This window comes from Bubalus bubalis, chromosome 11 (assembly GCF_019923935.1).
Source record: "Bubalus bubalis isolate 160015118507 breed Murrah chromosome 11, NDDB_SH_1, whole genome shotgun sequence".
NCBI classification, from domain to species: Eukaryota; Metazoa; Chordata; class Mammalia; order Artiodactyla; family Bovidae; genus Bubalus; species Bubalus bubalis.
The window spans coordinates 17,079,066-17,097,857 of record NC_059167.1 but is presented as its reverse complement, the minus strand read 5'-3'; the positions used below and the strand labels follow the sequence as shown (position 1 = coordinate 17,097,857).

The following is an 18,792-nucleotide window of genomic DNA, read 5'->3' as shown; positions in this document are numbered from 1 at the left end:
AAGATGTTTGCTCCTTGGAAGAAAAACTATGACCAACCTAGTCAGTTAGTCAGTTCAGTTGCTCAGTCATGTCTGACTCTTTGCAACTCCATGGACTGCAGCACGCCAGGCCTCCCTGTCCATCCTAGACAGCTTATGAAAAAGCAGAGACATTGCTTGGCCAGCAAAGGTCCATGTAGTCAAAGCTATGGTTTTTCCAGTAGTCATGTATGGACTATAAAGAAAGCTGAGCACCGAAGAATTGATGCTTTTGAACTGTGGTGTTGGAGAGGACTCTTGAGAGTTCCCTGGACTGCAAGGAGATCCAACCAGCCCATCCTAAAGGAAATCAGTCTTGAATATTCATTGGAAGGACTGATGCTGAAGCTGAAACTCCAATACTTTGGCCACCTGAGCTGACTCATTTGAAAAGACCCTGATTCTGGGAAAGATTGAAGGCGGGAGGAGAAGGGGATGACAGAGGATGAGATGGTTGGATGGCATCACAGACTCAATGGACATGAGTTTGAGTAAACTCCAGGAGCTGGTGATGGAAAGGGAGGCCTGGCATTCTGCAGTCCATGGGGTCGCAAAGAGTTGGACATGACTGAGCGACTGAACTGAACTGGAAAGACTTTCATGTGCTAATATATTTTGCCACTTCACACATGTATCCATTACAAAATGTCTGGTCCTAGTAGACTCAAACAACATTCAGGAATGAATGAATGATCAGGGTAACCACCTCACATGCATGATTAAGATCGAACTCTCTTCTGGCCTTTTCAGTGGTATTTGTACCTCTGGTCTCATGCCCCTAGGGTCCATTCTCCACACAGAAGGCAGAGTGAGCTTTAAAAAAATGTGCAGATTATCACTTTGTTTCCTTGCTTGAACCCCTCCAATGGATCCACATTATAACAAAATTCAAACTCCTTACCCTGCAAAGCCCTTCACGATCTGCCTACCTCTAACATCACATCTCACGGCCCTTCGTCCCTTGCCCTTCAGGCTCCAGACACACTGGGATTCCTTCCAGGCTTTAGCATCAGCTGTGTTTTACGTTTGAAGGACTCTTGTCCTGCTTTGGAGTAATCGTCACATGACCATAACTTCACCATAAAGGTCACCTCCACGAGAGGCCTTCTGTGACCTCCTGGTCTAGAATACTTTCCCAAAACACTGTCTCATGACATTTCTGTATTTCCATGAAGCCTCCATTGCTGCATGACAACTGCCTCCAAACACTCTGTTATTATTTTATTTCATAATTCAACAATGAGGAAATCAATTAGGGTACAGCGGGTACAGCTTCTCCTCTCTATTTTTGATTTTTTTAGTGGGAAACAATTTCATTATTTATTTGTTTGGATGTGCTGGGTCTTTGTTGCAGTGCACAGGCTTCTCTTGCTGTGGAGCAGGGACTCTGGAGCGTGCCAGCTCAGCAGTTGCGGCTCACGGACTCAGTTGCCCTTCAGCATGAAGGATTCCAGTTCCTCAAGCAGGGATCAAAGCCACTTCCCCAGAACTGAAAGGCGGACTCCCAGCCACTGAACCACCAGGGAAGTCCCAATCTGTCTGTTCTCTAGGGGGTCTGAGGCTTCATTTGAGATGACTGTAATGCCCGGGAGTTGGAACAATTGGAGGCTGATTGATCCCCCCCTGCCTCCTCCCTACACGTCTATATTACTGGCTTGGGCTTCCTTCCAACATGGTGACCTCACCATAGTTGGACTTCTCACATGGCAGCTCAGGGTTCCAAGAGACCAAGGCAGAAGCTGCCAGTCCTCTTTAAAGGACTTGGAACCATTATAGGGTCCTTTCTGCCTTACACTATTGGTCAAAGCAGACCCAAGTCTACTCAGATTCAAACGAAGGGCCATCTCTAATGTGCCAGACCCATACTCTGGCAATAAGACCATTTTCTCATTAATTTCTCTGTTTACATGTATCAATTGCTTATTGAGCAAGCCGCAGGAATACAAACAAACCAGTTTCTTTCTCTCATCGTTGCTTCTAGATGAACTATGTTGTTTCTCCTTTTCCTGTGTCTTAATAGCATCTTGGGCAGATCTTCTAATGTTCCTGTCACTTTAATTTATTAAAGGCCTGGCCTCATTTAAGCTGGTCCATCTAATTGAAGGCTAACTCCTTTCACTCCTGGGCAGGGCCTGGATTGAACTCGAGCGAGCAGGAAGAGGCATGGTCTGCTCTTAGACCCCTCACCACTTTCCTGGCCAAAGCCCTTTTCTCTTTTTCACAGGGTCAGGAAGGAGAAATTAGGGGAAAAGTTCCTCTTAGCAGAGGCCATTTCTTCTCTAGCTGTGAACGTACCTGGTATGGTAGGCATCGAGATGCCAACTATCCTGTAGGTGCACCATGGGGTTGCCCCACTACTCTGTTCCCTATTATGCTCCTTTTCCAGGTCTATACCTGACACCCCAACTCAGTGATTGCCCCAACTGTACGCCCACAGCCTATAGCCTATGGGGTCTCTTCACCTGCAGGTGTCCCTCTCGGGAGACCATGGGCAAGGGAGCTCACAGCCATTCACCTTCCCCACGTCCCCCAACCTGTGGGAAATGACTGCTGGATGTCCCAAAGTGTCCCCTCTCCCTGTCCCTTGTCACTATTCAGTTCTCCATCCCTCCAACCTCCAGCCAGATAGCACACAGGCTAGTCTGAATGGCAAATCCAGCTCCAGGGAGAGGAGTGTAGACACCAGCAGCCCAGGTATCCAATGACTACCCTTCCCTCTCTCTCCTCCCCCACCACCCCGTACCCTCCCCCATCCCGCTGCTTATGGAGGCTGAAGAAGGGCATACTGAGTGATGTTTGAGCCTGGCAGGACTACTTCAGCCATCTCCTATTAATCATAAATCCTGTAGACAGACGTGTCCAACCCCAAATTGCTGCTTCTTTGTTTTAAAAAGTGTGGGGGTGCTCAAGACCCCTTTCTCCTAAGTGCTGGGTCCAGTCTCCAATGTGAAAACCAATAAAGTCCACCCCACATCCTGAATCCATGATTACAGTCCATCTCTCCACTCAAATACGAGATCCATGAGAGCAGGTCCTGGATGTTTTATTCCCCACTGGGTCCCTGGTGCCTAGGTACACAGGTGGGGCTCCACAAAGAGATAAAGAGCAAAAGACAAGGGCCTGCTACGTCCTGAATGACCTGAAAGGATGGCCAGCATAGTCCGATGCACCAGTCAGCTCCCTTCCTACTGGCTCCAGCTGTGAGGTTCTGGCCACAGATGCAGAGTTTTGCTTCTGGCCTCTGGCTGCTCCCCTAGTCTAGTTCTCTCCAGGGGTGGCTGGTCTGGGTGGAGAGGCAGAACTCCATGTGGGTGACTTGTGAAGCCGAGAGCCTGGGACATGCTACAAGGGCTGGGGTAGTGTCCCTGGGGCCCCATCAGAGACTGACTAAAGGGGAGGGGTGCTCTTCTTAGCTACCCATCCCTCCGAGGCAACAGCTCGGAATGGGTGTAGCCCAAGAGGGAAGAGGCAGAAAATACCTTTCTCCCACGAAGCATGTCCTGCGGGGCCGGCCCACACCCACTCTGTGATCGCCAGCCAGAAGCACACTCTGACCGGGGTGTCCTCCAGGGTGGCCCAGGCCTCAGTGATGGACAGACCACCAAGGGCAGCTGCCTCGGCAGCGCTGCCCCACCCAGACCATCCCTGGCTTCCCTCCAAAGCCTGAGGAGGGCTCCGGCCCCAGGCCCTGTGGCTTTATCTGAGCAGCCTGCAATCGGAGAGAACAGGGAGCACCCTGTCCCTAAACATAGCAGGAAAACAGACACACCTTGGGGGTCGGAGGCTGAAGGGAGTCAGATAATAAGTGATTTGGATTTGGGGGGGGGGGGAAGCATTTTTTCCTCCTTTCATGCCAAGGCATTCAAGAGGAGACAGAGGAAGATGGGAGGCCCAGGGCGGAAGAAATCAGGCAGCATCTGCCAGTCCCTGCATTCAGCAGCTGGAGTGGGCTGGAGGTGGCGTGGTTTAGGTCTCTGGAGCCAGGAGCCGTGGCACCTGAGAGCCAGGCATTGGGCTGGGGGTAGGGTGGCCCTGGGGAAGGTGGCAGGTACCAGGGGAAGAGGATTGTGCTCTTGAATTTGAGGATGTTCAGGGGTGGCTGAAGCCTGGGTCCCCAAGTTTAGGGCCAAGCCTCCATTCTGGGAACCCCTCATTATGGGAAGAGTAGGCCTCAGGGTTTTGCCTAAAGCATCGGGAGAAGACGCCCCAGGGGACTGCAGGCTGGACCCCCACGCACCCCCCCACCCCCAGGCAGCCTTGGAGCCCACGGTCCTCTTTCCTTCGTCCCCCTTCCACTTCCTGCTGTCGCCCGCTGCTCTGGCAGGAACGCTCCCCTGGAAAGCAGTTGCAGACTAGAATACTTTATTCAAGAGAATCTGGCTTGGCGGTCAGACAGCCACGCGAGCGCAGCTCACTCCATGTCCAGCTTGGGGCCCACTTTTTGCCTTTGTCCTTGAGAGGGGCAGGATGATGATGCCTTGGCCACAAAAAACAATGTCCCAGCACAAGCAGCAGTTAAGAGGTGAGGCGAGACTGAGGGGACGAGGAGTGGCAGAGGCCCCCCAGGCAAGCACTGTTCTCCAGAGCTGAACGTCCAACCTCCGGGGTGCAGAGTGGCTGCCCGCCCACCCTCTCAGCAGGGCCAGGGTGGCCAGAGCAGGGGCCTCCACACCCCCCACTTCCACCAGGAGCTGCCCCAGCAAGGCTTGCTGGTCTGCGCGGAGCCCAAGGTTCCGGGAGGGCAGGTGGTGGGTCTCCACTCCTTCCTTCTCCAGCCTCCTGGAGACCCCCGGGGCCTCTGGGGTGAGGCCTGCCCATCACAAAGCCGTAAGTCTTGCTCCTTCTCAAGCTGAAGCCACATGGGTCTGTCTTCTTTCTCTCACGTTCTGTTTAAGGCACTGAATTCCTGAGGGTCCTGTCCCGTGGAGGGAGTGAGTCATTCAGCAGGGATACAATTGGCTAATAAATAGAGGGCAGGTGCCAGCAGGGAGGTAACTGAGAACGTGACGGTAATAAATACACGAGCTGGGTGTGGGGGGTCTCTCTCCTCTGAGGGACTGGTTACCTCTGGGAAACAGTATCACCGCACCTGCCAGAGACCAAACACAGAAAGAGGGTATCAGCCCAGGGTGGAGGGTGGGAGGACTTCCTGGAGGGGAAGCTTGGACAGGGAGCACGGAGAGCCTGCAGTGCTCCTGGATCTCTGCTTGCACGAGGCTGAGAAGCAGCTAGGAACTGGTCTTCACCAAGCACTTACCCAGGTGCTCAGGCCTGCGCCAAGCACTCTCTCATTTATCCTTAACGATATTCCACGAGGAAGGGTGCAGTTACTATCATCCTTTGGCAGATGAGGAAATGGAGGCTCAGAGAGGTTAAGAAACTTGCCCAAGGTCACACAGCAAGTTAGTGACAAAGCCGGCTTTAAACACAGTCTGGCTCCATGCACCAATGCCTTTGGTTACTTTGGGGCAGCAATCTTCAAACAAGGATACTGGAACCCCTGGATGCACATGAAGATTGTCCAAGTCCTATGTGAGTATTGGTGGTTTTAAAGGAATCTGCTCCCAGCCTCTACCTGCACTCTGCCCAAAAACTGTCTGCGACAGAGATCTGCTTCCCATCATCTCGTTGCCAAAGGCCCTTCTCCCTCAGAAAGGAAGGAAGTTCCTGTTATAGTACTTTGCCCCAAGGTAAAAAGGATTCAGGGGGACACTGAATACAAGAACAATTTGATAGATATTGGTGTAGGTGGTTGAGAAAAGAAATATGGTGAGCTATTGGGTAACCAAGTCTTTTGCAAGTCAGGTGGTTTCCACGTCTGCTTTCAACAAAATCGAAGAGATTAGCTAAATCGTCAGGTAATGTCAAGAGAAGTAAATTCTTATAGCAGATCACTTTCAGGTTTTTGGCAAATATTGATAACTTGGAAGGAGTTCAAGTGATTGAGTAACACCCAACCCCATTTACTTATTTATGTGAACACGGTTTTTCAATCTTTTCATCTGCAAAAAATGAACAGGAATGGAATTACTGCTGAATCCTGTCGCAGTCTGGCAGGAGATAATGTTCATTGCCAGGTTCATCAACTAATTGAAAAGAAGTAGCTGCATCCATCTCATTGAGATGCAACCCCAGTAAGATTGATTGTCCTTTTGTGCTTAGCATCTAGTAAAATATAATGTATTTGTGCTGTTTTAACCTATGGGCACTACTAACAATTACTGTGATAATTCATTCCAAGAAAAAATTTAATTTCGAGTTTTCTGCTCACAGGAAAATTTAAAATAATTCAAACTCATATACCATTGTTGTGGCAGATAAGTAAGACAAGGTGGTACATAAAAGATGTTTGACTATTTAAAAAATATTACATTAGGCTGAAATTCTTGGGGAAAGTAAAATGGAAAGACATGTTAGAGGCAAAAAGAAGCAATGAAAATATGCAGCTATTAAAGGAGAGTGTTCATATACTTTTTGATGTTGTTAAACAATTTTTAAAAAGTGGATGATGGTATTAAATTTGGATGGCTTATTCCACAGGATACATCTGGAGAGTGATATAATGGCTTTATATTAAAATATTAATACATTACATCCTTTGCAACTATCTACAATGTTGATGAAAAAGGTTAATGTCGACTTAAAAATGAACAAGGGGGCACTTGGGCTTTGGAAGTTCTTTCAAGAGATTCCCGAATGAAACATTTGAGGGCTGCTACCCCAGCAGCTAGGACAGGACGCTTTCCATCAGGGGCTGCCTGGCTGGGGAGCCCTGTGGGGACTGCCAGCCCCTCCCCTAGTCACTGCTTGGAACCAGGGGAGAAATAAGGGCTACATGCCTGCAGGGACCAACCTCCCCAGAATCCCTAGCTTCACGGAATGGGGTGGACGTGTCTGCTCCTGCAGGGACAGGCTCACAGGGTAGAACTTGGCCAGCTCCAGCCCCATGACATGAGAAGATCTGTGGAAAAGACAGGACTGTGAAGACAGTCCTGTCGCTGGGAGGAGACTGGCCTTGAAGGAGAACCGTGGTGTGACTGAGTTACTGCGCATGTGAGCTACTTTATTTTTCCTGTTTACTCTCACAGATTCGGGGTTGCCCTTTGCTAATTCTGCTCTTCCAACACTCAGGCCTGGACCCCAGCCACCTTCTCCAGAGGTGAAGCCAAATGGACAGGTAACATGGACAAAGAAAGAAAAGCAAGTAGACCCCAAGGCTCCCTGGGAGAGTGAAAGAAATACTTGCCTGAGAGCCAGTGAGGGGCTCTACCTTCCCTATGGCCTCCAGGAGGTAGTCCTGGCTAAATTTTTGGACTTAAAAAAAAAATTCTTACTTTAAAAAAAAATTTTTTTTGGCCACACCCTGTAGCATGTAGCACGGCTACCCGTGCGTTGGAAGGTGGAGTCTTAACCACTGGGCCTCTGGCCTGTGTGTGTGCTAAGTTGCTTCAGTTGGGTCTAACTCTTTACCACCCTATGGACTGTAGCCCACCAGCCTCAGTCCCTAAATTTTTGGACTTTCTAACACTAGAGTGTAAGCCCTGTAAGGGCAGAAATATTATTGGTCTGCCCACAAAAGTGCCTGGCACACAGTAAGTGCTTGGTAAATGTTTGTAGATCGACCGAATGCTTGTTTGACCCCGCTGACCCTCATTCTACACACAGAAAAACTAGGCTCAGAGAGGTGATGTGACTTGCTCAAGACCACAGAGAGACTTAGAACGAAGCCAGGACGGCTTCCTGGTTCTTGTCTCGGCTCACCGGAGGCTTCCTAGGGCCTGGAATCTCTAGGTTCTGGCCCGCACTGCTGGCTTTGTCCCTCCCCGACCACTGATCGTGCTGGCAGGGTGGGGCTCCCCTCTGGCCCAGCCTCCTTGCCATCCCTGGGCACCCCCGTGCACTCACAGGTGACAGTCTTTGTGTTTCTGCTCCTCTCTCTTCCTCGGGCCCCTGACCCTGGATCTCCTCCTGCAATAAGCCAAAAGCGTCAAGACAGAGCGGCTGGGGGCCCCCATGCTAGGTCAGGCGTTGGCAGGCCTGAGAACAGCCCGGTACCCCTGCCAGGCTGCTTACCTTGTTTGCTTCATCTTCTCCCATAGAGGTCTGGAAAAACAGAGAGAGGAATGGAGGAGAATTAGGACAGCCGTGGATCGGGGCTCCCTGGCCTGACTCCCCTGCCATCACTGGGGCTGGCCCTGTAGTTGGTGCTGAAGCCACTAGGGGGTAGCATGGAGCTAGTGAGGGAGAGATGCCCAGAGGCCTGGGGGCTTCCACTCCCACTCTAGGCCCTGGCGACCCCACTAAGAGAGGTGCGAATGCCCTCTTGGGGGTCCTCTCCACACCTGTCTGCTCTCCTCTGCTTCTTGGAATCAAATCTGGGGGCCAAGTCTGCTCTCTGCAGCCTTTCTCTGTCCACTTCCTTACCTTGCACCTGCCAGGGTGCCCTTTCCTTCCAGGGTGCCCTCTGGGAGTCTCCTTGCTGACAGTGAATGAGGGGCAAGGCCTCCTGTCAAGGCACAACTGCCACCACCCTACCCTGGGGACGTGTGACGTTGCAGCAATCTTAAGGACTCAGGGAGTGGGATGACAGGAGGTGATCGAAAGCCCCACAGTCACCAGACTTGTCCTGGCTCTGTCTCCCAGGGCCGTGGCTGTTGGCCCAGAAGAGAGAAGAAAGGTGGCCCTGTTGCTCAGCCCTCTGGATGGCGACAGTCTTCCCTGGGAACCAGGGTGGGGGCGTGGGACAGCGTGGTGACAGTCAGCTTTGGGCCAGGGAAGGCTGCCCTAGGCTGACCGTCTCCCTTGGGAGCCAGGGCAGGGTACCAGCACCTCCTGGGACTGTCTGGTCCTGTCTCTGCCATCTGGGACCAGTCAGAGACACTCTTGGGCCCTTAATCTTCTCATCTGTCTGCCCCAACATACAGGTTATGAGGGCAAAGGTGATGGGGAAGGTGAAAGGTCGCTGTCTAGCACTACCAAGGAGGATTTGCTGCTGAACTGTTGTTACACGGCCAAGTCCTGGCAAGGGAGGATGGGAGGAAGCAGACTGAGGCAGGGCTTCTAGCGGTGGTATAAGTCCAAGAGCAGTGGCCAGAGCCCCAGACACCAGGCAGAACCAAGCCCAGGGCAGTCCTGGGGCTTCTGTAGAGTGTGGTAATGGCCATGAGAGGTAGCATAGGAAAGGGCAGGTTTAGGGGTCAACAGGCTGGGGTCAACCCACTAGCTGTGGCAAATCATGTAACCTTAGCAAGCCTCGGTTTCCTCATCTGTAAAATGGGTGGTTAGGAGACCAAGGACCTGGTCTGTCTTGCTCACCACTATATCCCAAGCATCTGAGACCATACCTAGCATACACTAAGTGCTCAGTAGATGTTTGCTGATTAAATCAGAAAATACACTCAGGTCGGGTGCCTATGCTGGGCAAGGCACAGAGTAGATGCACCATAAATGGTGGTTCTCCCCCTCTTCCTGCCCCAAGATATGGCTCAGGACCTCTGGTCCCATGCCTCCCTCCCATGGCCCAGAGGTATCAGGAGTGCCCCTGAACCAGTCGCCGGTGCCAGGCCTGCTGCTCCTGGTACCTAATGCTAAGAGCGCCCTGGGAACCAGCAGCAAGATGTGTTGGGGAGAGGCTCTGCTAGGTGGAGACTCGACTTTAAAGAAAGCCTGTGCCTCCTTCCCTCTGCCCCTTCCCTCCTACCAGGGTTTGTCTGTCTTTGAGCTCCTCAATCCCGTTTCCTGCTCCCGTGGGTCCAAGTGCCTCTTCCAGGGCCCTAGCATCCCCATCCCAGCTCAAGGAGGGAGACGGCATGCCCAAGCCTGGCCAGCTTGGGAGGGACCCTGGCTCCCTCTGTCCCTGTCCCTCAGTAGCTATGCTCCAGCTCCTGGGACCAGCTCCCTGGGCTGCCACTGGTCCCCGATTTCCCTGGCCTCCATCAGCTAGGGAGGAGGCACAGACAGCAGCACGGATGGGCAACCCCTGGCTGATGCCGCCAGGTGTGTGGGGGCTGTCCCGGCCGCACCCGAGGACCCACTTGCACTCGCAGCGGACGTGCTGAGAGAAGCTCATCTCCACAAAGAAGGGCTGGTCCAGAGAGCGGTACTTCATGAGCTGTGAGGAGACAAAGGTTGGGTGACTGGACTGCGGGGGTGGCCTGCGGATTTCCAATACTCCGTTCAGCCATCCCTTAGGGGAGGACCAAACTCCCTATTTCCCACCAGCTTTTGTACTACACGGGTTTCCCTGGTGGCTCAGATGGTAAAGAATCTGCCTGCAATGCAGGAGACCTGGGTTCAATCCCTGGGTAGGGATGATCCCCTGGAGAAGGGATAAGCTACCCACTCCAGTATTCTTGGGCTTCCCTGGTGGCTCAGATGGTAAAGAATCAGCCTGCAATGTGGGAGACCTGGGTTCAATTCCTGGGTAGGGAAGATCCCTTGGAGGATGGCTTGGCAACCCACTCCAGTATTCATGCCTGGAGAATCCCATGGACAGAAGATCCCGTGATACAGTCCATGGGATCGCAAAGAGTCGGACACAACTGAGCAACTAATGCTTACTTACTTACTTCTGTACTACACGCCCTCATTCTGCTTAGAGCGTGGAGCAAACAGCCCTCCTACCTGCCTGTGGACCTGAGGGAGGCTCCCATTCCCCCTCTTCCCAGGGCCATCAGCAAAGCATAGGGTAGGAAGGTGGCCTGTGCTCTGAAGGCAACAAGACCTATGTTTAAATCTTGGCTTTTCCACTTGCTAAGTAGGTGGAATATCATCTCTGAAGCTCAGCTTCCCTCTGTGAAATGGGAATAATCACTTGGCTCCAAGGACTGAATGTTGAGGTAACATTTCTGAAGCACAGTGCTTGGAAATTTCTGAAATTTCGAGTGCTCAGAAAAAAAGACCAACATTGTGAGTGTGAGTGTGGAAGCAAAGCTCAGGGCATCAAACACTCCTGGTATAAAAAGGGACATCTTGAATAAGAACAGATTTCTTTCCCAACCTCAATCAGATATCTTGTGTCCTGGGGTAGGGCTAAGCCAGAGCCTGAGAAAGCTGCTAAGGGAGGAGGAGAGGGGGGCTCAAAGATGGGGTGGGGGCTCAAGAAGGAGGAGTTCTGTGGGTAAGAACACCTGTGTGTCAGTTCGGGTCCTGTGGCCCTGGCCTGCCCTCTCCTGGCCCCCTCTCTTGGGGGGCAGGCTCTGTGGATGGCGGGGCAGGCTGGGGCCCGAGCCGGGGTGTCACCCTACCTGCATGGTGACGTTGGCTGTCTCCAGGGGCACGCAGTGCATGCTCTCATCGCTGCAGCAGCCAGTGCAGCGCATTAGGGAGACACAGGATGGGCTGAATAGATGCTCCATCTCGCTGGGGTACTCAGACACAATGTCCACCAGCCTCTCCACTGGCCGGCAGTAGCTGCGGCTCCACACTTGCTGGAAGGGCACCACTGCAAGGAGGCACAGACAGCCGGCTCAGGTCCCCGGGCATGGCAGGTCCTCCCAGGTTCAGCCCACACCCGCTCCTCCAGGAAGCCCCCAGCCTACGTGAGCTCTCCCCCTGCTCTGAACTCCTGATGTCAATTCTCTGGGACAACAGTTGGGCCTCCCCTCTGCCCGTCCCGGCTCATCTGCTAGATGGAAACCCCAGGGGAACAGAACTTCTTAGGGGCTTGAGATTCTCGGCTCTGTTCTCAGCTCAGGCGCCGGCATCAGCCTCAGGGGCCTTGGAGCTCGGAGGAGTGTGTCCTGGTAGTCTCCCCAGGCCCCCTGGATCTTTCTCAGGGCCTGACCTGGTCCTCCCTTGGTCTTGGGGAATTGGCAGAATACAGTTAGCGCTGCAAGTTCCGCAAGACTGGCTTGCAGAGTCCCACAGGGAGGGTGAACCTTCCCCTTAGTCCTTATTTCCTCTAATGTCTGGGCCAGCTCCTCCGCCTGGTGGCCCAGACTGCAGCCAACAACGTGCCCCATCCCCGCTCTCCATTTTCGGTTGGACCACCCTTGCATGGGCCCAGGGCCGCATCACTCAGATACCCTCTTTTGGTCCATGCTCCTTGCCCCCTTCTCATTTCTAACCAAATAAAGCCCACCACCCACTCCTCCAGCCCTGCCTCCCTGCCTCCTCTCTGAAGCCTTCTCCAACTTGTCTGATATGAACAGATGTTCCTCTTTTGAGCATAACTCAGCCCCAAGAGCTTGCTTTATCTCCGTCACTGGTGGCTTTTATCATTTTTACAAGCAAGTTGAGGCTCCTTGTAGACAGGCACCCAAACACCCAGTAAACACAGGCTAGGTAATTACTGATTGAGTAGATGGTAGTTCACTGAAAATTATCAGGGACATCCCTGGCCCCCACGATGTCCTGGTGATCGTGACTGGATCTTTGGGGGCCTGATCTGGAGTCTCTCAAAAGATGCTGCTCCTTTCCGGGAGGGCCTGGGGCCTGGACCCATACACAGATTCGCAGGAAGTGAATAGCCAGAGCCAGGAGACTGGCTCCTGGTCCCGGCCCTGCACTGGCTGTGTGACCTTGGGGAGGTCACTGCACCTTTCTGGGGGTATCAGTTTCTCCAGCTGGGGAAAAAGAAGAAGGCTGGGAAGAGATGGTTGCTAAGGGCTCCCCCAGCTCTGACAGGCGCTCTGTTTCTGAGTGCACTGTGCACGCGACCCAGCCCAGCCTTGAGACTGCGGGCGGAGACGCATTGCCAATCCTGGGTCACCCTGCCCTGCACTGGATGGTCGTCCTCCTCTGGTGGGGGAGGACAGGGGAGCTGGACCACCTGGGGTCCCTGCAGCCTCTGCCCTGGTGCAATGGCTGCTCCCAGCAGCCCCTCACTTCCTTCCATGGCCCTTCCTAGGAGGCAGAAGGGGCTGAAGTCCATTCTACTGAGCCTGCAAGGACGTGAGTCTCAGGGTAATCTCGGAGGAAAAATAAACTTCAGACCTAGCAGAGGCCCTCGGGAAAGGCTGCAAGCGGGTGGAAAATACCCAAGAGGCGGTGTGTCCACGTGGAGCTGGCTGGGGCAGCACAGAGCAATAAACCATGCTTATCTGGGCGTCTGCGGCTCCATTCTGCCCTGTCTGTTGCAGGGGCACTAGGGTTGGGTCCGGGGATGGGAAGGGGACCAGAGCCCTCCCTGATCCTTCCTCTCCAGGCCTCTGGGCCACTCTCCCTGGACCCAAGCAGGAAATAAGGCCATGTCCGCCAGGCAGCCCAAAGCCCCAGGAAACTGGCCTTTGCAGGGAGAGGTCAGAGGAGCAGCTCCCTAATGTACCTCCATGAGTGCGTGTTTAGTCTAAAACCTTCATGAGCACTACATAACACTCAACGTTTAATCTCTGCCTTGGAAAACGTAAATAACAGGAGAAGAGTAGCCGGCTGCCAAAGTGCCATAGAAGGTTCAGGGTCCCGCCCCGGGACCAGCCATCAGGAAGAGCACAGAAGCAGAGGAGGGGCCCCGAAGCCCCCTACCATCCCACAAGCAGACTCCAGCCCAGCCAGGCTGTGGGGCCACTGCCAGGTTAAGCAGAGCCCGGCAGGGCTGAGAAGGCAGAAGAGACTTCCTGTTCCCCCTACGCCCAGGCTCCAGGGCCCTGAAGCCCGGCACGTCCTGGGTCACATGGCCCAGATGGCGTTGGGAGAGGGCAGGGAAGGTGGTGGGCTGGGCCTGGTTTACCTGGTGGTCATCAAGGAAGAGGGCTGCTCATCCCTGGGGCTGCTGTCTCGGGGTGTGGGAGAAACAGAGGGTGCTGGGCGAGGGGCCGGCTGAGAGAGTGCGGTGACCGCTCCCAGATGTGGGCTGAGCCCCTCAGCAAAGAGCTCTGCTCACCTGCTCCTGAGAGCACTTCCTCTGGCCCCCGACCTGCTCAGAGGCCAGGGTCCGAGAGAGGAACGGTGGGGGGAGCGGTTGCCTGTGGCCCAGGCAGGCGCCTGGCTGCCCCCAGGGCCATGAGTGGGCTCCCTTGCCAGCCCCTGGGCAAGCTTCCAGTCTGGCTCCAGCTGGCTACCACCCAGGACAGAGGAGATCCCTGGATGGGAAGTGTTTCATCCTGAAAGCAAGCACCTGGAGAGGCCACTGGGTGGGGGAGGGGGGACAGGACTGGGCAGAGCCACAGGCCACCAGCCGAACCCAGCAGGTATCCCCTCCACGGTCACCGGTCACCGGCAAAGCACACAGCCAGCCTGCCTCGAGAGACACCCTGCTCATGCCTGCTCAGCTGTGAGCCATGGGGAGGCTTGGTGTCATAAACTCCAGCTCTGCCACATGTCCTGAGGAGTGTCTGAGCCTTTAGGCAACCCCAAGGGCCTCTCTGAGCCCCAGAGCCTTCATTTACAAAACGTAGAGAATATGAGTGCTTTCCTAGTTCATCACAGCTTGTGGTCAGCATGGAGTTACAGTAAGTGGCCGATACTATTACCATGAATAGTAACAGTAAAAAAAATCAACGTCTGTGGCTGCAGAATACAGAGCATTCTGTCTCTTGTCTGGTATTACGAGGGGATGTCGTTTTCAGGGTTTTGATAACTGGGGCCCAAGTTTCTTTCCCTGGTCACAATACAGCCTCCGTAATCAACGATGATGATGACAGGGGAGCTGCCCTAAGGGATTGACACTTCCAAGCCTCCTCACCCAGGTCCCTGGGATATATATACTCTTGGGACACCTCTATGGCATCAGAGAATCCTGCCACCTGGGAAAAAGAACCTTTAGATATCATTTGGTCTAACACTCCCATTTTATAGATGATGAAACTGAGGCTCAGATTTCTTTGTCCAAAATATACTAAAAGGATCAAAAGGGCCGTGGGGTGGAGATAGGTGATGGGTCCCTCTCCAAATCCCAGAAGGCCTAATATTGTGCCAGTCCCAGAGAGGACAGCAGGGCTAGGAAGAGGGTATCAGTGAAATCAATGGCTGCTACTGCCCCCACCTTCTCAGTGCCCAAGGGGCCTGGGACTCAAGCTGGCAGAGCATGACCAAGTCCAGGAGAGGCTGGCTACCAGACGGTAGAGGGAGGGTGTTCCCAGCACGCAGAGGCTACCACGCGTGTGTGTGCGCACGTCCCTACACGCTCCCTTTCTTCCGTGGGAAGTGGTGTGTGGCCTGCCTGCACGTCTTGGAGAGGCAGGGAGGGAGGAGCAAGGCGGGGGGCCTGGCATGGGCCTCCTGCCTTCCGCACGTATGTCTCTTTGGCAAATGTCTTGCCCTTTGAAGATTCTCCCTTGATGCAACCTAGGGTGGGGAGTGGAGGGGCCGGGGAGGGCACAACTCACTCTGTCTGTATGTAATCAATGGAGAGGTCTCCTCAGATCCCTTAAGTTCCTCCAGCCTGGCTGCTGGGAAGTCCTCTTGCCCCTCCCTGGTCCTCTTGATTGCTGGCCCACTGCAGCCTGCTTCTGGACCCTCAGTCTGGCCCTTGGCACTCACCGCTGCACAGCCTTCCAAGACCCCATCTGCCCCCTTGTATCATGCTGGGAAAGGGCTCTGAGCCAACTGTTTGGACACTGGGTATATGTGCTCCTGCCCTGCTCTCTGGGTGCCCAGTGACCCTGGCCCAGAAAGAGACCTCTCTAGGCCTCTGGGTCACAATGCAAGGGGGATCTCTCAGGCCCTGCCAACTCTGTCAGCTAGGGCCTCAGCTAGTTTGCAGACTCTTCCAACTTAATATCGGCCTGCACCCACTCTTCATGCCAACCCTCTCCCATCCACTGCTGAGCCCTGGGATGTGAGGGCTTGGGGAGCCCTGCACCACGCCCTCCCCGCCCAGCCAGCTTACCTTCCACCTCTGATGAAATGTTCCCAGGAGACAAGGCCCACTGCTGTGGACAGAAAGGTGCAGAGGTGAGGGGGACGACCTTGGGCCTCTGTGCTCTGGGGTCTTGTGCGTTGGCAAGAGCACAGAGGCCCCCTCTGCCCTCTTGCCCACCTGCTGCTCAGACACGCTGCCCCATCTCACGGCTCACTCTTTCCAGTGCAACTGACAACTTGAGGGAGCCTGGATGGGTCCTACTTTCTCTGGCCTCAGTTTCCTCATTTGGAAAGGGTGGGAGACTAGAGAAGTTTTTGGAGACCGATTTGCCTGCTATGTCCCAAAGATCTGGCGAGACTATGGGGGTCTCCCATCTACCCAGCCCCCAGGCAGCCTGGCTAGGTCCTGTGCAGCTTGCCTTGGCAGGGTGCCAGAGCCCAGGGGGAGGCCATCAGCCGGTGGGAGCGGAGGCGCTGGAGCCGGTGGCGCCAGGAGCTGCTGCCGCTGGTAAAGTTACACCTCTAAGCAGCCCTGCAGCAGGCGGGCGGGCGGCGGGTGGTACGGCTCTCCTGCCCCCTCGTGGGACTTGCCCAGCCCACCCACTTCTGCGCTGGGGCTGGGGACTCCCAGGGCAATGGGATAGGGCCGTGGGGGTACCGTGGTGGGAAGGGAGCTTCAGTGGCTTTGTCAGGATTTCACTGCCCCAGCTGGCTTGCAGCCAGACTCACCCAGCTCCTGGGAAAAGGGCTCTGCTCACTTCCCCAGGCCCTGCACTCAGGACCTCCGGCTGCCCACCCGGGGAAAGAGGGCACAGTGGGACCCTTGTCTCACCACCCCCCGCCCCAGCCCACCCAGGAGCCCTGGGCTCAACCCAGAGCCTTGGCGGAGGCAGGGCCCAGCCTCCCCTACCAATGGCCTCTTGGGCTGGCTTCCCTTCCACCAGACCAGGTCAGAGGTCCTGGGGGCGCCTGCCTGGTCACAGCGCCTCGACCCTGACCAAAAGGCCAGGGACCCGCCTGGGATTAGCAGATAGATGCTTTTAGCAAAGCCACTGGGGGCTCTAGGGGCCAGACAGGAAACCTCCCTCCCTTCTCTGTGGCTTCCCTGCCCCCGCCAAGACAGACCCCGGGGGCTGGAGTCTGGGACAGTCCAGCCCGAGGTCTCCTCCCAGAGGACCGGTCCGGCCTGGCTCCCGGGAAGCGTGTGGACATCCTTGGGGGTGCCACTGCCCGCTGTGGGTCTGGGATTTCAGAACCCTGCCCCTCCCCATTCCCAGGCTGGGGGTGGGAGTCTTACCGTCGTGGGCACGGCAGGCAACACCAGCCCCGTCAGGAGCTGCAGGAAGCAAGTGAACAGTCTCACGGTAGGCATCTTCTCAGACGTACCAAGCCAGGGGACTCCAAGAGAAAACCACCATGCTCATCTCCAGGGGGAGTCCCTGGCGCAGGACCAGAGTTGGATGGGAGCTGGATGCCCCCCTCACTGCTGCCCCGAGGTCCCCGTGGGCGGCCTGAGCATCCTCTGAAAGTCCTGGAGATTCTGGAGGCCCCCGCAGGTAAGGCTATTGCAGAGAGTCCGGCGGGGCCGGGCGGCGTGGGGCAGGCGGGTCCCTGGGAGGGCGGGTCAGGAGCCCCAGCGCGATCCCGGGTCCTCTCTCTCTCCCTCGTAGCCGGCCAGTGATGCCGCTTCTCGCTCAGACAGCAGCTCCCTTCTGGGACTTAAAGCTTGTTGGCGGCGGTGTTTCAGGGGCCGCGGACAGGGCGGGGCCGCACGGCCGCCCCGCCCACCGCCGACGAGGCTCCAGACCCGAGTCCCAGGGAGAGGCCGAGCCCAGCGGGGCCAGAGGGCGGCCAGGCGGCGTAGATCTGAGCCCCAGCTCCCTCGGCCCGCAGTGCGTGGAAGGGGCGATCCCGATGCGGACTTGAAAGAAGGCCAGCCGGACCCGTGCCCGCATCCTGCCCGGCGACGCTCGGAGCCTGCTGCCGCCGCCAAGCACGAGGCACCATCGGACTCAGGCAGCACCCAGTGCGGCCCGCGGACAGGGGACCAGAGCTCGGCTCTGGCCACCTCGGGTGGGGGGGCAACCAGGTCAGCCCGACGCCTGTGCCCAAAGCTCCTGATGTTAGCGGCCTCTGCAGAGATACCGCTTCAGAGCCCCCAGGAAGGCAGTGATTTGGCCTGGCACTTCATGGTGCCACCTTATACCATCGCCATAATCCTCCAGGGTGAAAGAATTATCAGCCCTATTCTATAGACGAAGCCGTGTCCGACTCTTTGCGGCCCCCTGGACAGCAGTCGGCCAGGCTCCGTGGACAGAGCAGAGTCTGACACGACTGAGAGACTAAGCACAGCACACAGAAGAAACCGAGGTTCCAAGAGTGCCCCTGCCTGTATGTGTATATGCATACACACATATGCACTCTTGAAAAGCGTGTGTGTATGTGTGTGTAACTAAGCCAAGCCATGTGGCTGTCTCTTCAGCCCAAGCACCATCCTCCTAGCCAGGCACTCAGACAGCAGGCACCCGCCAGGACTTCAGCACTATTTCCTCTTGTGGGAAGCAGTTTTCCCAGGCCTTGCCAGCAAACTGGCCACATGTGGGTTGGAGAGGGGCCGAGTGCAGCATTTCCTCCAGGTCCCAGGAGAAGGAGGAGGTGTTCCAGCACAGCAGGGGTCTGTGTGTGTGTGTGTGTGCCTGTGCCTGTGTGTGGGCATTTAGGTGTGGTCGTGAAGGTTCCCCATATTCTCTCAGTCTCTGTGTAGTCCGAGTGTCTGTGTAAATGTTGCTTGTGTGAGGGTCTGTTCTCTCGGTATCTCTGTATGCCTGTGTGATTGTGTGTGTGGTGTGTGATTTTTCTGCTGGCTTTGGAAGTCTGTCTAAATGTGCCTTTCAGCGGGATTGTGAATTCGTATGCCTGCCCATGTCTTTGTGAATATCTGGGCCTGCTTCTGTGTGTGACTGTGCATCTCTCTGCATATCTGTGTGTGTCTTCAAGGGTTCATCACCACCACCACCCTCTGCGCACAGCTTC

General features: G+C 55.2%; 1 protein-coding gene across 5 annotated transcripts; it reads right to left on the bottom strand.

Moving 5' to 3' along the window:
- Nucleotides 1–4,363: 4,363 nt before the first annotated feature.
- On the bottom strand, nucleotides 4,364–17,569 carry PGF (placental growth factor). Of its 5 annotated transcripts, XR_006542626.2 has the most exons (8): nucleotides 17,057–17,496; nucleotides 15,788–15,830; nucleotides 11,265–11,461; nucleotides 10,053–10,129; nucleotides 8,092–8,121; nucleotides 7,924–7,986; nucleotides 5,276–5,518; nucleotides 4,364–5,107 (listed from the first exon to the last, which is right to left on the bottom strand). XR_006542626.2 is itself a non-coding variant. In XM_006053882.4 (7 exons), exons 1-7 carry the CDS (start codon nucleotides 17,129–17,131, stop codon nucleotides 5,080–5,082), a joined length of 513 nt encoding a protein of 170 aa, XP_006053944.1. In that variant the 5' UTR covers nucleotides 17,132–17,488; the 3' UTR covers nucleotides 4,364–5,079. The 5 variants fall into 5 exon arrangements, 3 of the variants coding, with proteins under 3 accessions (XP_006053944.1, XP_044780667.1, XP_006053945.1); XM_006053882.4 differs by lacking the exon at nucleotides 5,276–5,518 and having other exon boundaries at nucleotides 17,057–17,488; XR_006542627.2 differs by lacking the exon at nucleotides 10,053–10,129 and having other exon boundaries at nucleotides 17,057–17,569.
- Between the last annotated feature and the right edge of the window lie 1,223 nt (nucleotides 17,570–18,792).

Excerpts from the sequence above, each read along its gene's own strand:
- PGF (XM_006053882.4), bottom strand. The coding sequence starts at position 17,131 with ATGCCTACCGTGAGACTGTTCACTTGCTTCCTGCAGCTCCTGACGGGG. Across the intron at positions 10,130-11,264 it reads CAGCCAACGTCACCATGCAG|CTCATGAAGTACCGCTCTCT; the intron begins GTAGGGTGACAC and ends GTCTCCTCACAG. Across the intron at positions 5,108-7,923 it reads AAACACAAAGACTGTCACCT|GTGCGGTGATACTGTTTCCC; the intron begins GTGAGTGCACGG and ends GGTCTCTGGCAG.